The 18,707-nt window shown below is 34.9% G+C and overlaps 2 protein-coding genes across 3 annotated transcripts in view; both read right to left on the bottom strand.

The window, feature by feature from the left end:
• The window catches only part of LOC121911176, a 374,983-nt gene that overhangs the window by 335,457 nt on the left and 20,819 nt on the right, over positions 1 to 18,707 (bottom strand). The gene's annotated exons all lie outside the window — the stretch shown is intronic.
• vsx1 (visual system homeobox 1 homolog, chx10-like) lies at positions 47 to 5,588 on the bottom strand. 2 transcript variants are annotated; one of them, XM_042432508.1, is made up of 5 exons: positions 4,542 to 5,588; positions 3,427 to 3,502; positions 2,696 to 2,819; positions 1,292 to 1,487; positions 47 to 646 (listed from the first exon to the last, which is right to left on the bottom strand). In XM_042432508.1, exons 1-5 carry the CDS (start codon positions 4,963 to 4,965, stop codon positions 315 to 317), a joined length of 1,152 nt encoding a protein of 383 aa, XP_042288442.1. In that variant the 5' UTR covers positions 4,966 to 5,588; the 3' UTR covers positions 47 to 314. The 2 variants fall into 2 exon arrangements, with proteins under 2 accessions (XP_042288442.1, XP_042288443.1); XM_042432509.1 differs by having other exon boundaries at positions 1,307 to 1,487.

Raw genomic sequence — 18,707 nt, 5'->3', positions numbered from 1 at the left:
TGCTGCTCTGCATCCATAAGATCATAATAAACAGATTTTTTTAAATATTACATTTGAATTACATTCATTCATCCACAGAGCTTCAGTCAGACAGTCGAACTATAAAACACACAGAAACCAACAGGAAGGAAACATTAAATAGTCTCTTATATTCCCAAAAAAACAACAAGGATATAAAACATATTCTCAGTACGATACGATAATAAACACAGACAGTGACATCATCAGGTCTGTCAGGTCTGACGGCTGCACCGCCGCTCAGTTCATGTTGTTAGCATGTTTGCATGTTAGCATGGCGTTTCCTCCTCCGGCCTTCAGCTGTGTTCATCTGATTCGCTGCTGTTCTGCCGCCGCGGCGAGGAGGCGGACCTTAGCGAGCCGCCGCCCTCCTCCTGCTGCTGCTGCTGCTGCTGCTGCTGTTTGGAGGAGCTGGACAGGTCGATGGCCACCTCCTCCTCCTCCTCCATCTCCTCCTCCTCCTCATTCAGCAGCTCCTCCTCCTCCCTGACCTCACGGTCCGCCTCCCGGGCCTCGCCGCCACTGCCCCGCCTCTCCGAGGCGTCGCAGAAAGAGTCGGAGCGAATCGAGTCGGACGGCGGAGGGCTGGAACACTTTTTGGACATTTCCAGAGACTTCTTGTGCATTCCTGCGAGGACAGACAGAGACAGAGACTCAGTTCAGTCTGAACGCTCATCACATGATCATCATATTTAAATATTACTGAAAAGATTCTGATTTTAATCATGTTTCACTTTGTTTCAGGCCTCCTGTCAGTCCTGATAAAACATATAAAACACACACACATACAGTTTCTAAATATATATTTATACATTCAGACATCATGATGAGCTTATTATCTATAAATCAGGATCTGTGCATTCTTACATCAACAGTATGTTAATAAGCTACAGTTTATGTACGGAGGTTAAACACTGACAGTAATAATCATATCTGCATGTATTGAACTGCAGGATGTGTCACTGACACCTTCATATGAACTTCTTGGTGACGTGTAAACCTGATAAAGACCAGATGTTCAGACGTTGTAACTGTAATTAATAAATCTTTCTAGGAGCATTTTTTTCTTCGTGTAACACTTTGTGGACTGTACGTGATAATGAACGTATGTGAAGCCTGAAGAACTGAGTCTAAACCTCCCAGCTGTGCTGTAAAAACTGCGTGTAAGATGAGAATCTATCCTGTGATGAGTTGTTCTGATGTTGCCGTGTGTACAGAAGTATATCAGCCCTGTGTATTGATGCATGGTGTGGTGCATGTGCGTGGCACTGACGTGCATGCGGCTCACCGAGCAGCCAGGGGGCGCAGGATCCCATCATGCCGTTCTTGGCGGAGTTGAGGATGGACTCGGGCAGCGGGATTGAGTGTCGCACCATCGCCCCGTACAGGCCGTACTCCGCCATGACGCTGCTGCGACCCCAACATTTCTCACGCTTTCGCCACTTCGCCCGCCGGTTCTGGAACCAGACCTGGAAAATAAAAAAACCACAAATACAAAGAGTTCAAACTCTGACAGACAGAAAGATTCACTGACGCTTCCGTACGGGGTCAAACAGTGTCAATAAGATTTATAATTGTGAAATGATGCTCAGAAATAGTTTCAAAGTCTGTGGTTGAATCATCATCTGTGGAAAAACGACACAAGAAATTCAAGTTTGTGAAAATGTAGAAAAGATCTTTAGTTGTAAAAAAAATGAGAATGTTTCAATTAAATTTGTGAACAGATTATATTAACATTTAAATTATCAGTACAATTATAAGAAATGTGCACTGTAAATGTAGTTTTTTCTTCTTTCCATTTTTACTCTGCTGTTCACAGAATCACTTCGTTCTTCGTCGTCTTCGTGTAATTGCATGCACAGTTTTTTCATGTTTCTGTTCAACAGACTTTAAAATGATTTCTGAACATTATTTCACAAACTTTTTGACCCTTATTTGATCCCGTACCTCCCAACCTTTTTAGTCTCTGACACTTTCAAATAAAGCAGCGTCTGCTTCATCTCTGATAACTTGTTTTTAATTCAACCAAAGACTGATTTTACCCTCCAAACTTATCAGATTGTGTCCTTTAAATGAGATATGGAGGATTTATAGTGACCAAAAAAATATAAAACTCTCCAGTATTTAACAAGAAAAATGCAAAAAAATGGAGGAAAGTCAGAAAAAACTGATATAAATATGTAATATAATTTTCTTGAGTTTGAGACAAAAAAAAACCTCAATCTGCTGATGAAGACTGTGAAATGTGTTTGAAAGCTCCGGAAAAATCTGATTAGTTGGTGGAGCTTTACTTAAGAATCTATATTTTTTTGTCAGATATTTTTCTTCTTTCCTGTCCATTACGACCCCTCAGATGTCTCTTGTGACCCAATGAGGGACCCCGACCCTCATGTTGGGAAACACTTCCTCTCAAACATTTTACCGGTAGAATCAGATCCGATTTTTTTTCCTGTCAGTTTTCTTTGCGTTTATTGATTTATTGATTTATTGATGATTTGCATGCAGAATTGAACTTCCGGTCTCCTCGTGAGCTTTTTGTTTCATTTCTATTATAGATATTATAAAGACTGTACAGATGCCTGCTGTGTGTTTGTTTAGGAGTCTGATCAGTTCATCCTGTGTAAAATAAATGTGTTATTGATGAGCTATCAGCTGTGTGCGGATGACGTCACTGTACCTGTATTCTGTCCTCGGGCAGCTCTGTCTTCATGGCCAGCATCTCTCGGGCGTAAACGTCGGGATAATGAGCTTCATGGAAAGCTTTCTCCAGCTCCTCCAGCTGGTGGGACGTGAACACCGTCCTGCAGCAGAAACAAGTCACATCACACACTGACACGACGACACACGGAGGGTCGATCCAGGAACAGGAACTAAACACGGAGTTTAAGTTCTGACGATGACTATTCATCAGTCATCGTCAGAACTCTTCTGACTTTCTTCAATATAATATTTGAATGTTTCTGTTTTATTTATTAAAAACATACAAATGTTTCAGTCATTATTAATCATCGTATGTGTGCTGTGAGCTGCTTGTTTTACGAGTTTAAATCAATCAACGTGAATTTGGCGCCATTTCTTCCACTACTAACCGCGAATTATTACGTTTGCAGGAGTTAATGAGTCACTTTTTAAATTTAGAATATAAAGTCACGGACGTTTCAGAGAGTAAGAGAAAGAGGCTGCATCTGAAATATGTTTGTTAATTCAGGGACATTCAAATATATAATTAATATATAATAATGTGCGATGAAAAGTGAAAATAAAGCCTTTAACTGTTTGTTGTTTTTCTTTGTTTTAAACCATCATCACTCCGTTTGTGGAACATTTTTCAACCATTTAAATATCGAAGTTTCAGACCATAAAACTATAAAAGAGAAGAATCTGATGAAGCATCAAATCAAATCTCACCTGTGTCTCCTTTTCTTTCTCTTCTGAGAGTTTCCGGAACTTTTGGAGTCGTTGCGGTCAGACAGACACTCTTCATCTGAAACAACAAGGATTACTGTTAATAAATTCATAATAATACTGTCAATAAAGTCATAATAATACTGTCAATAAAGTCATAATAATACTGTTAATAAAGTCATAATAATACTGTCAATAAAGTCATAATAATACTGTCAATAAAGTCATAATAATACTGTTAATAAAGTGAAGTTTAGTGTAGTTTTTCATATTTTCAAGAATAAAAACAAAACACGGAACAAAACGGAAGTTTTTCATCTTTTCTTTTTTCACAAATCTTCATTTAACAATTTAAACTCAAACAATCATTAAAAAAGTATTTTGGAAAAAAATCTGAATGTCTCGTGAATTTTAAATGAAACATATAAATACGTTTAATTAATTTATAATCCGGAATTTTAAAAATGTAAACTGGTCGAAAATAATTCAATATTTCATTTATTCTGTTTCACTTCACATTGTTTTCTATTTGAAGTGAAGCGTTTTTCAGAACCTCACGACACTGGACAGCTCCTGATTTACAATAACGAACTCCTGATGAAACCCGAGACGAGCCGAACCCAGCCGAACCCAGCCGAACCCAGCCGAACCCAAACATCGACTGTTTTACAGAATCACATGAAGCAAACGGGTCCAAATAAAGGCAATTTAGGAAAAATTAGGCTAAAAGTTCTAAAAAGTTCCAGGAATGAGAGTAAGAACAACCTGCAGGCCAGAAAACAACGAGTTTAACACAAAATAAATAGAAACCCGAACTGAGCCGAACCGAAAGATTTTTTTACAGAAATTAACTTTAAAAAGTTTACAGGAAAATAATCAGTTAAAAAAGAATAATTTAAACTTTAAGCCGAGATATAAAAATATATTTTTAGAGACAGAGAATAAATCTAAACTGTGTTTTAACAGAAGAAAAAAATCAAAACGGCGACTGAAAAGTTCAGTTGTGCTGTTTAGAACAAAACCCGGCGTGTTAATGATCCAGTTTCAGCACCACATCAGGAGAACAGCTCCACAATCACAACGTGTTAAAACCCGAGCCGAGCCGAGCCGAGCCGTACCGGAGTAAGCGTCCCTCTGGGCCTCCAGGTTGTGCAGGTAGGTGCTGTCTGCGCGCGCCTGCAGCAGCGGCAGGTGTCCCGGCAGGAAGCACGGAGCTCCGGCGGGCTGCTGCGCCGCCAGGCTGCACAGGAAGCCGAGGCCGAGCGGCAGCGACCCTCCCTGGAAGGAGAAGCCGCCCAGCCCGCCGCCGCCGCCGGCTCCCTGCGGCTCCGCGCCGGGGCCGGAGGGAGGCCCCGGGGGGCCACCGGGCTGCTGCCGCGCCTGCAGGTCCGACTCCAGGCCAAGCAGGTCGGTGATGGCGAAGCCTTTAGACCGGAACCCGGAGCCGTGCAGTCGGGACTTATCGATCCCGAAGCCCGGAGATAACATCTTGACTTTGGGCTTCTCCTCGCTGATTTCCTCCCGGCCCGTCATGCTGCTCATCAGCTGTTCTTCTCAAGTGAGGGTGATGAGGAGGATGAAGATGATGATGGACAGAGCGGGACAGTCCTTTATCTGACTCCGCTCTCCGGGGATCACAGCGACAGCCAATCACAAGTGAGAGCTGCAGCTGGGGGAGTTTCTCCTCAATCCCGGAGGATTCATTGCCACCAATTTCCCCTCAATCCGATCAGGATTTTCTCCCCCCGGACAGAAGAGGAGAGTTTTTCATTTCTGTTGTTTATCTTTGATCAGCGAGGAGCGGCACAGATGTGACGTCAGACAGGACTTTATACACTAATCAATGACAGTATCAGACACAGAAGGAAGCCCGGAGAGGAAATACTGACCGTTTGGCTCTTTATTGACAGAGAAGAAATAAAAAGGAATAAAAACCTTCAAACGACGCGGAACATTTGGTTTCAAATAAGATTCATAATAACATCGAATGTGTTTATAATTCAGAACCGGAAGCTCTTTAAACTCGCTTGAAAACCACAAACTGACAGAAAAACAGCAGAAAGCAACACATAGTCAATCAATCACTCCAATAAAAAGGAGAAGTTAATAATGATATAATATTTGACACTAACTGCTCCCAGAAACGCTTCAAAACACAGAAAAGAAACAGAAAAAACGGAAAAATGACAAGAAAAGAAAGAAAAATAGAATCAACAATGAAATAAAAATAAGTCGAACTGTTTCAAGCTGCTGGAGAATCTTCCTCTTCTTCTTCTTCTTATTGATCTATTACAACATTATATAAAACATCATAAAGCACAAGATTATCAATAAATGTCAGGGAACAATCTTACTGCCTCTTCTCTCTGATCACATCTTTATTTCAGATTTATTTTCATTTCATTTTCAACTTTAAATCCGTTTTTTTATTTATTTTTTTTTTTCCAATAAGAAAATATAATTTAACAGACAATCAGCTACAAACACACACAGTAAAAACCAGATGGATCAATAGATGAATCCATATAACACATAAATGAATACATGAAAAAAACTATAATATAAAAATAATAAGAATAAAAAAACTCTGTCCCTGATGACGTCAATATTCCCATTAAAATGAAAATAAACAGAAACATTAGAAGAGAAAATATTAATAGTGAGCGTTTTTCCACCTGATGCTTTCTGAACTATTAAACATATGTAATAAATAAATGTTTCCGTTTTAAAACTGGTTTTAAACATCGAACCTGTAAACAGGAAATGAAAACTTCATTCATTCAAATCTGTTTCTTTTTAACATCTTTATTCAAATATTAAACTCAGGTTTCTTGTAATTGTTCTCTGTTGTCAATCTGTTTATTTTACTCTGATCCTTTTTTTATTGTTGGTTAAAACAAATAATTGATCAACTGACAGCTGATAGAATAAAATCATATGTCAATAATTAATATATAACGTTTGTTTTTTGTTACAAAACACAAGTTTTTAAAATATATTTTTACATTTTTTTACTTGAACTTGATATCTGAACATAAATAAATGATAATGACATTAAAAATGTTATTTTCTCATTTTCTCTCCGTTTAAATGATTTATAGCTTTAATATCTTTAATCTGCATTTCATTTCTGACTCGAAGTGAAACTGTGACGCCACGTTTGGATTCATCATCAGGCCACAAATAAATAAATAAATAAATAAAAAGGAAAACAGACAGAAAGAGCTTAAAGAGGCATTTAAAAAAAAAACATCCCCAAATTTGCTTTAATTATCTCTGATAAGCAGATTCCTCTAATTGCTTTTTAAAGCCAGTTGACCATTTTTACCTTCTTACACACACACACACACACACACACACACACACACACACACACACACACACACACACACACACACACACACACACACACACGCTGCCTGCCAGCCTGCAGTCAATCCTGAGGGATTAAACACTAACTTGGCCCTAATTTCCAGACTGACTTTCATCATGAGGAGCTTCATTTTCTGAAGCTGGAAACAAACAAACAGCTGATTTTGTGTTTATGTGTAACAGAAACTTATATAATTATTAACAGTTTCAGACACAACAAAACAACATCAGGCACAAATAAAACAATACTAACAACTATTTCATTATTAAATTTAATTAAATTAAATTCTGGATTATTATTATTATTATTTTTCTCTCTAAATCCTGTGAACTTCTCCTGTTTCATTCATAACATCAACACTTAAACATCTATTTTGATAATATTACTGTTGATAGTGTATAAATGTGTATATTGTGTTTATATGTAGTTTAATGGTTGATAGTGTATAAATGTGTATATTGTGTTTATATGTAGTTTAATGGTTGATAGTGTATAAATGTGTATATTGTGTTTATATGTAGTTTAATGGTTGATAGTGTATAAATGTGTATATTGTGTTTATATGTAGTTTAATGGTTGATAGTGCATAAATGTTTATATTGTGTATATGTAGTTTTAATGGTCGATACAGTATAAATGTGTATATTGTGTTTATGTAGTTTAATGGTTGATAGTGTATAAATGTGTATATTGTGTTTATGTAGTTTAATGGTTGATAGTGTATAAATGTGTATATTGTGTTTATGTAGTTTAATGGTTGATAGTGCATAAATGTGTATATTGTGTTTATATGTAGTTTAATGGTTGATAGTGTATAAATGTGTATATTGTGTTTATGTAGTTTAATGGTTGATAGTGCATAAATGTGTATATTGTGTTTATATGTAGTTTAATGGTTGATAGTGCATAAATGTGTATATTGTGTTTATGTAGTTTTAATGGTTGATAGTGCATAAATGTTTATATTGTGTATATGTAGTTTTAATGGTCGATACAGTATAAATGTGTATATTGTGTTTATGTAGTTTAATGGTTGATAGTGTATAAATGTGTATATTGTGTATATGTAGTTTAATGGTTGATAGTGTATAAATGTGTATATTGTGTTTATGTAGTTTAATGGTTGATAGTGTATAAATGTGTATATTGTGTTTATATGTAGTTTAATGGTTGATAGTGTATAAATGTGTATATTGTATTTATATGTAGTTTAATGGTTGATAGTGCATAAATGTGTATATTGTGTTTATGTAGTTTAATGGTCGATACAGTATAAATGTGTATATTGTGTTTATGTAGATTAATGGTTGATAGTGTATAAATGTGTATATTGTGTTTATATGTAGTTTAATGGTTGATAGTGTATAAATGTGTATATTGTGTTTATGTAGTTTAATGGTTGATAGTGTATAAATGTTTATATTGTGTTTATATGTAGTTTAATGGTTGATAGTGTATAAATGTGTATATTGTGTTTATATGTAGTTTAATGGTTGATAGTGTATAAATGTGTATATTGTGTTTATATGTAGTTTAATGGTTGATAGTGTATAAATGTTTATATTGTGTTTATATGTAGTTTAATGGTTGATAGTGTATAAATGTGTATATTGTGTTTATATGTAGTTTAATGGTTGATAGTGTATAAATGTGTATATTGTGTTTATATGTAGTTTAATGGTTGATAGTGTATAAATGTGTATATTGTGTTTATGTAGTTTAATGGTTGATAGTGTATAAATGTGTATATTGTGTTTATATGTAGTTTAATGGTTGATAGTGTATAAATGTGTATATTGTGTTTATATGTAGTTTAATGGTTGATAGTGCATAAATGTTTATATTGTGTATATGTAGTTTTAATGGTCGATACAGTATAAATGTGTATATTGTGTTTATGTAGTTTAATGGTTGATAGTGTATAAATGTGTATATTGTGTTTATGTAGTTTAATGGTTGATAGTGTATAAATGTGTATATTGTGTTTATGTAGTTTAATGGTTGATAGTGCATAAATGTGTATATTGTGTTTATATGTAGTTTAATGGTTGATAGTGTATAAATGTGTATATTGTGTTTATGTAGTTTAATGGTTGATAGTGCATAAATGTGTATATTGTGTTTATATGTAGTTTAATGGTTGATAGTGCATAAATGTGTATATTGTGTTTATGTAGTTTTAATGGTTGATAGTGCATAAATGTTTATATTGTGTATATGTAGTTTTAATGGTCGATACAGTATAAATGTGTATATTGTGTTTATGTAGTTTAATGGTTGATAGTGTATAAATGTGTATATTGTGTATATGTAGTTTAATGGTTGATAGTGTATAAATGTGTATATTGTGTTTATGTAGTTTAATGGTTGATAGTGTATAAATGTGTATATTGTGTTTATATGTAGTTTAATGGTTGATAGTGTATAAATGTGTATATTGTATTTATATGTAGTTTAATGGTTGATAGTGCATAAATGTGTATATTGTGTTTATGTAGTTTAATGGTTGATAGTGTATAAATGTGTATATTGTGTTTATATGTAGTTTAATGGTTGATAGTGTATAAATGTGTATATTGTGTTTATGTAGTTTAATGGTTGATAGTGTATAAATGTGTATATTGTGTTTATGTAGTTTAATGGTTGATAGTGTATAAATGTTTATATTGTGTTTATGTAGTTTAATGGTTGATAGTGTATAAATGTGTATATTGTGTTTATATGTAGTTTAATGGTTGATAGTGTATAAATGTGTATATTGTGTTTATGTAGTTTAATAGTTGATAGTGTATAAATGTGTATATAGTGTTTATGTAGTTTAATGGTTGATAGTGTATAAATGTGTATATAGTGTTTATGTAGTTTTAATAGTTGATAGTGTATAAATGTGTATATTGTGTTTATGTAGTTTTAATGGTCGATACAGTATAAATGTGTATATTGTGTTTATGTAGTTTAATGGTTGATAGTGTATAAATGTGTATATTATGTTTATGTAGTTTAATGGTTGATAGTGTATAAATGTGTATATTGTGTTTATATGTAGTTTAATGGTTGATAGTGTATAAATGTGTATATTGTGTTTATATGTAGTTTAATGGTCGATACAGTATAAATGTGTATATTGTGTTTATGTAGATTAATGGTTGATAGTGTATAAATGTGTATATTGTGTTTGTATGTAGTTTAATGGTTGATAGTGTATAAATGTTTATATTGTGTTTATATGTAGTTTAATGGTTGATAGTGTATAAATGTGTATATTGTGTTTATATGTAGTTTAATGGTTGATAGTGTATAAATGTGTATATTGTGTTTATATGTAGTTTAATGGTTGATAGTGTATAAATGTTTATATTGTGTTTATATGTAGTTTAATGGTTGATAGTGTATAAATGTGTATATTGTGTTTATATGTAGTTTAATGGTTGATAGTGTATAAATGTGTATATTGTGTTTATATGTAGTTTAATGGTTGATAGTGTATAAATGTGTATATTGTGTTTATGTAGTTTAATGGTTGATAGTGTATAAATGTGTATATTGTGTTTATATGTAGTTTAATGGTTGATAGTGTATAAATGTGTATATTGTGTTTATGTAGTTTAATGGTTGATAGTGTATAAATGTGTATATTGTGTTTGTATGTAGTTTAATGGTTGATAGTGTATAAATGTTTATATTGTGTTTATATGTAGTTTAATGGTTGATAGTGTATAAATGTGTATATTGTGTTTATATGTAGTTTAATGGTTGATAGTGTATAAATGTGTATATTGTGTTTATATGTAGTTTAATGGTTGATAGTGTATAAATGTGTATATTGTGTTTATATGTAGTTTAATGGTTGATAGTGTATAAATGTGTATATTGTGTTTATATGTAGTTTAATGGTTGATAGTGCATAAATGTGTATATTGTGTTTATATGTAGTTTAATGGTTGATAGTGTATAAATGTGTATATTGTGTTTATGTAGTTTAATGGTTGATAGTGTATAAATGTTTATATTGTGTTTATATGTAGTTTAATGGTTGATAGTGTATAAATGTGTATATTGTGTTGATGTAGTTTAATGGTTGATAGTGTATAAATGTTTATATTGTGTTTATATGTAGTTTAATAGTTGATAGTGTATAAATGTGTATATTGTGTTGATGTAGTTTAATGGTTGATAGTGTATAAATGTTTATATTGTGTTTATATGTAGTTTAATGGTTGATAGTGTATAAATGTGTATATTGTGTTTATATGTAGTTTAATGGTTGATAGTGCATAAATGTGTATATAGCGTAAATACAGTCAGATGTGTAGCTCTCTATAGAACGTACTACAGTGTATCTACAGGAACGAGTCATAGAAATGCAGCAAGAAAGCTTTCGTCTTGTTTTTTGGTTGAATATAGATGTATTTCAGTGTGGTTCTGATCCGTATGAATACATGTTAGTGTTTGAACATAAACTGAAGAGTTTGGAAGTGAGGATGTAAATATGTCAAATGTTTTGAATGCTTTCTGTGTGAAAACTATGCAAATGTGTCACAATGACCCTAATCTAACTAAATAACAGACTATTCTTATTCTTTTGATCATACATAAATGATATATAAATATAGATAGATGTAGATATTGATATAGATTTGGGGACGACTATTTTTTAACCCTTTACATGAAGGTTATTCAGAACCATCAGCCAGAAACACTAACCGCTGACTTCTCATCTATAAACTGAAGAGAAAGCTGCTCCTTCCTCTATTCTCTGAAGATTGTACTCATTAACAAAATCCATCCCTTAATTCTAAATGTCCTCACTTCAAGGGTCTAAAACTGAAACTGGTCCTCACAAAGACAGAAGTAAGACAGAAAGAAAAACTGTATCTGTAAATCACACAAATAAGAAAATAAACTTTTCCAATAATCCGTTTATAAAAACGTAAAGGATGAAAAATATAGTAACGTTTCATCCGATGGACAGTACAGAGATGTCAGGCTGATGAAGATCTGTGACAGGCTCAGTAATTAATTAAGCTGGAGGGAATTACTGAGTGTGAGTTTGATTACTGAGGAGACGCTGAGAAAAGCTTCATAGAGAGCTGAAACATCTGGAGTCCAGCGTCCGTCTGGTGTCCACATCCAGGAAAATGCTGTAAAGCAGCAGCTCATAACGCAGAGACAGAGACTGAAACCCATCTTCATCACACATTAACCCTAATATAACCATAACCATCTTCATCACACACTAACCCTAATATAACCATAACCCATCTTCATCACACACTAACCCTAATATAACCATAACCCATCTTCATCACACACTAGCCCTAATATAATCATAACCATCTTCATCACACACTAACCCTAATATAACCATAACCCATCTTCATCACACATTAACCCTAATATAACCATAACCCATCTTCATCACACACTAACCCTAATATAACCATAACCCATCTTCATCACACACTAACCCTAATATAATCATAACCCATCTTCATCACACACTAACCCTAATATAACCATAACCCATCTTCATCACACATTAACCCTAATATAACCATAACCCATCTTCATCACACACTAACCCTAATATAACCATAACCCATCTTCATCACACATTAACCCTAATATAATCATAACCCATCTTCATCACACATTAACCCTAATATAACCATAACCCATCTTCATCACACATTAACCCTAATATAACCATAACCCATCTTCATCACACACTAACCCTAATATAACCATAACCCATCTTCATCACACACTAACCCTAATATAACCATAACCCATCTTCATCACACACTAGCCCTAATATAATCATAACCATCTTCATCACACATTAACCCTAATATAACCATAACCCATCTTCATCACACATTAACCCTAATATAACCATAACCCATCTTCATCACACACTAACCCTAATATAACCATAACCCATCTTCATCACACATTAACCCTAATATAACCATAACCATCTTCATCACACATTAACCCTAATATAACCATAACCCATCTTCATCACACATTAACCCTAATATAACCATAACCATCTTCATCACACATTAACCCTAATATAACCATAACCCATCTTCATCACACACTAACCCTAATATAACCATAACCATCTTCATCACACACTAACCCTAATATAATCATAACCATCTTCATCACACACTAACCCTAATATAACCATAACCATCTTCATCACACACTAACCCTAATATAACCATAACCATCTTCATCACACATTAACCCTAATATAACCATAACCATCTTCATCACACACTAACCCTAATATAACCATAACTCATCTTCATCACACACTAACCCTAATATAACCATAACCCATCTTCATCACACACTAACCCTAATATAACCATAACCCATCTTCATCACACACTAACCCTAATATAACCATAACCCATCTTCATCACACACTAGCCCTAATATAACCATAACCATCTTCATCACACACTAACCCTAATATAACCATAACCATCTTCATCACACACTAACCCTAATATAACCATAACCCATCTTCATCACACACTAACCCTAATATAACCATAACCCATCTTCATCACACACTAGCCCTAATATAACCATAACCATCTTCATCACACACTAACCCTAATATAACCATAACCATCTTCATCACACATTAACCCTAATATAACCATAACCCATCTTCATCACACACTAACCCTAATATAACCATAACCATCTTCATCACACACTAACCCTAATATAACCATAACCCATCTTCATCACACACTAACCCTAATATAACCATAACTCATCTTCATCACACACTAGCCCTAATATAACCATAACCATCTTCATCACACACTAACCCTAATATAACCATAACCATCTTCATCACACACTAACCCTAATATAACCATAACCCATCTTCATCACACACTAACCCTAATATAACCATAACCATCTTCATCACACACTAACCCTAATATAACCATAACCCATCTTCATCACACACTAACCCTAATATAACCATAACCCATCTTCATCACACACTAACCCTAATATAACCATAACCCATCTTCATCACACACTAACCCTAATATAACCATAACCCATCTTCATCACACACTAACCCTAATATAATCATAACCATCTTCATCACACACTAACCCTAATATAACCATAACCCATCTTCATCACACACTAACCCTAATATAATCATAACCATCTTCATCACACACTAACCCTAATATAACCATAACCCATCTTCATCACACACTAACCCTAATATAACCATAACCCATCTTCATCACACACTAACCCTAATATAACCATAACCCATCTTCATCACACACTAACCCTAATATAACCATAACTCATCTTCATCACACACTAACCCTAATATAACCATAACCATCTTCATCACACACTAACCCTAATATAACCATAACCATCTTCATCACACACTAACCCTAATATAACCATAACCATCTTCATCACACACTAACCCTAATATAACCATAACCATCTTCATCACACACTAACCCTAATATAACCATACCCCATCTTCATCACACATTAACCCTAATATAACCATAACCCATCTTCATCACACATTAACCCTAATATAACCATAACCCATCTTCATCACACATTAACCCTAATATAACCATAACCATCTTCATCACACACTAACCCTAATATAACCATAACCATCTTCATCACACACTAACCCTAATATAACCATACCCCATCTTCATCACACATTAACCCTAATATAACCATAACCATCTTCATCACACACTAACCCTAATATAACCATAACCCATCTTCATCACACATTAACCCTAATATAACCATACCCCATCTTCATCACACATTAACCCTAATATAACCATAACCCATCTTCATCACACATTAACCCTAATATAACCATAACCATCTTCATCACACATTAACCCTAATATAACCATACCCCATCTTCATCACACACTAACCCTAATATAACCATAACCCATCTTCATCACACACTAACCCTAATATAACCATAACTCATCTTCATCACACACTAACCCTAATATAACCATAACCCATCTTCATCACACACTAACCCTAATATAACCATAACTCATCTTCATCACACACTAACCCTAATATAACCATAACCCATCTTCATCACACACTAACCCTAATATAACCATAACCCATCTTCATCACACACTAACCCTAATATAACCATAACCCATCTTCATCACACACTAACCCTAATATAACCATAACTCATCTTCATCACACACTAACCCTAATATAACCATAACTCATCTTCATCACACACTAACCCTAATATAACCATAACCCATCTTCATCACACACTAACCCTAATATAACCATAACCCATCTTCATCACACACTAACCCTAATATAACCATAACCATCTTCATCACACACTAACCCTAATATAACCATAACATAACTCTCACACAGGAACAGACTCTTGCTCCCAAAATGTTGAACTTTTCCTTTAAATTGATGCATTTTACATGAGAACTGATGAGTTCAACAATCAAAATACTTTAACTAAAAACTACAAGTTAGATCTTGTTCGTGAAGGAGTCTTATCTTGTTTTTTATCATATTGAACAAAATTCTGCTGGTTTAGTTAAGGAAAGATCCTAGTTTGGTTTAAAACACTAAAATGCAGTAAAAATATCAAGAATTACAGACGTGACGTTACAATTCTCCGTTAAAATGTCCGGTTGGTCGTCTGGAACAACTTTGCTGCTGCGCTGCAGCTTTTTACCAGCTGATTATCCGACCAACCCGCCTCCTCCTGATGAGACAAAAATCACCTCATAAATCACCTGCATGTAATAACATCGTGTTATTTTACGCAGGTTGAACAGAACAGCTTCTTGTATGATCTCGAGATATTAAACATATATTAACACATATATATTAAACACATATATTAATACATATATATTAAACACATATATTAATACATATATATTAAACCCACATTTGCACGCGATGCTGTAAACAAGATCAGTTGTGTTTTTATCTTGTTATATTGCTCACACAAGGTTTAGACTTTGTTATTATTACATATTTATTATGATCTTGTTCACACAGGTTCCATTTCTTGGTTGCACAAGTTAATATCTCGTTCAGACAAGATTTATTTTCCAACAACATAACAGATCCAGTTATCTTGTTGCACAGAAGAGAGCAAACAAGATGCTAACGAGAGATAATAAAATAATAATTTGTGTGTTCGAGTTAGAATCTTGTTTGCACAAAATTATAATTTTATGGGATTAAAAATCTAATTGATTGACAATTGAACACTTTTTATTTAAGCCTTCATATAACAGATTTCCTTTTCTTATATTATTACTTCCATTAAGTTTTTACTCTGCTTATATTTTTTAATTCAAATTCCAGGAAAATGCCAACACACACACACACACACTCACACACACACACACACACACACACACACACACACACACAAACACACACACACAAACACACACACACACACACACAAACACACACACACACAAACACACACACACACACACACACACACACACACACACACACACACACACAAACACACACACTCACACACTCACACACACACACACACACACTCACACACACACACACACACTCTCACTCTTCTTCTGCAGATTTGTCGATGACGCAGGTTTGCTTGTTTCAGAGTTTTTCAGATTATAAAGGTTTTTACAAAACCAGAACATCAGTTTGACTCGTGTAAGCTGAAATAAGGTGCTGAGGTTGGATTAAACTGTGTATGTGTGTGTGTGTGTGTGTGTGTGTGTGTGTGTGTGTGTGTGTGTGTGTAAACCACAGAAACTTATGTTCAGTTTTAAAGACAATGTGGATTACCATTATATGAGGAAGGAGATTGATTGATTATGTGGGTTTGAATAATCTTCAGATTAAGGTCTTTTATTCTTTTTGTTCCTCTGAGCTTTTTATCCTCGCTCAGAGTTTATCTTCATCTTTCATGTCTTTATCGTTTTATTTCTGCCTTTTGTAATTAATTTGCATGCTGTCTGTCTGCAGACTGCAGGACTGGCCGCAGCAGCGCAGCGTTGCGTGTCGAAGGACTGTAATCATCACTAATCAGGTTTAAAGCTCACTGATTGACTCTGACATCATACAGAGTTCACTAAATGTACAACAGAGCTCTGTCAGGTGATGTAATCCTGCCCCGCCCCCTGTGGCGGCCACGTAGGAGGTGCTTCCTCTTGACTTCTCCGTCTCTGTCTCTCAGCTCAGAGCTCATTGGCTCCGCTCCTCATAAATGTATAGTTTCATTTTTAAACTGGACCTGAACGCAGGTATATCGAGGCCCAAACACTGACAGCCGCTTTAAATAATCACTGTAGATAAAGTTCTCTCATAAAATACTGAGTTCATAAATCTGTTCATTCTGGTCTCAGTCTCTAAAGTCATTTAGGAAATTATTGCTCCGTTAATAAGATTTAAAGACTTATAGTAGCTTTGATGTCTGCTGTCTGGGTGTTGATTGACAGCTGGCTCCCCGTTAGTTAGCTAACGTTAGCTAACACGTTCTCAGTAAGCTAGCGTTAGCTTGGGTCTGAGCTAGCGTAGCGTCTTTCCTCATCTGGAAGCTCCCGACTCCAAACAGGAAACATGGCGCCAGCCCGCCCAGCAGGTGACGTCACGCTTCGCTACGTCCATCTTTATAAACCGACTGTGGTCACGTCGTGATTTTATGTGCTGAAAAAAAAGGACAAATTAGTCTCTTAAATACCCGATTCAAAGTAAGAACGTTATATTTGTAGAATCCAGTTTCTCTTTGTGTGTTTTTACAGGCAGCACCGTTGATTTTAGGTTTAAGTTTAGTTTTAATCGTTGTTGTTTTTAGAGGTTTTTAACTCTTTGTTTCCTTGTGCTGTGGTTTATGGGGGTATTTGGAGTCTGGGAGGTTATTTTTGGGTCTTTTGGTGCCACATTGTTTAGTTTGTTTAGTTTGTGATGTTTTCTGTCTTGTTGTTGTTTGTTGATAGCCGACCTCCAGCTCTTCTCACCGTGGCTGGTGGACGCGACGCCGCAGTACGACGTCTATCAGCTCCCTCCTCTAGCTTTGGTTTTACTATTTTATAGATTTTTAACTGGTTTTAATAGAAGCTGGTTATGGCAGGAACCAAACTGACTGTCTTGGTTTCATCGTTGAAGCATCTTAAACTGTTACATAAGCAACAAAAACCAAGAGATTTATCATTTAAACGATAAAAACTCTGAACAATTGGCGTCTTCTCTTCCTTTCCTTCCTCTTCACATCTAATTAAACTTTCATGACCCTCCGTTGCTGCTGATTGATTTCCCGCCCCGTGTTTAAAAAGACTCGATGGGTTCATTGATTATTCCGGCGTGGAAGTGTCGGCTGCACGCACTCAGTGAAAAGAGGAGGCGTGTTCCCCCCTGAGAGCAGGTTTGATCCCTAAAGACTCATCAGGGAATAAAGAGGCAACATAAACCAGCAGCTGATGAATTCATTACAAACAGTTTGACTGTTGGAGTTTAAACAATCTGTTCTCTGTCTCACACAAGCTTTCACTCATTACTGCTGAAAACACTTTTATCTATCATCAGTAACTGTGAGGGCAGTACGGAGGTTTCAGAGCGCTTCATCAACATGAAGGAAGCCTTCAAATCAAAAATGAAGCTAATTATCTAATATTTGTTTAAACTACAAAGAATTTATCAAAGAAATAAAAGAAATGCTGGAGGGATCATTCACTAATAATCATCTTCACTAAGTGTCATCTGGAGCTTTAACCCTCATCTCTGGTCTTCATCAGGGAAAAGACGACTTTATTACAACTGATCAAACTCCAGTTATTGATGAAGAGCATGAGAA

The sequence above is a fragment of the Thunnus maccoyii genome, chromosome 14 (genome assembly GCF_910596095.1).
Source record: "Thunnus maccoyii chromosome 14, fThuMac1.1, whole genome shotgun sequence".
In the NCBI taxonomy this organism is placed as follows: Eukaryota; Metazoa; Chordata; class Actinopteri; order Scombriformes; family Scombridae; genus Thunnus; species Thunnus maccoyii.
The sequence above is the reverse complement of the archived record's forward strand: the minus strand, read 5'-3'. Positions and strand labels throughout refer to the sequence as shown.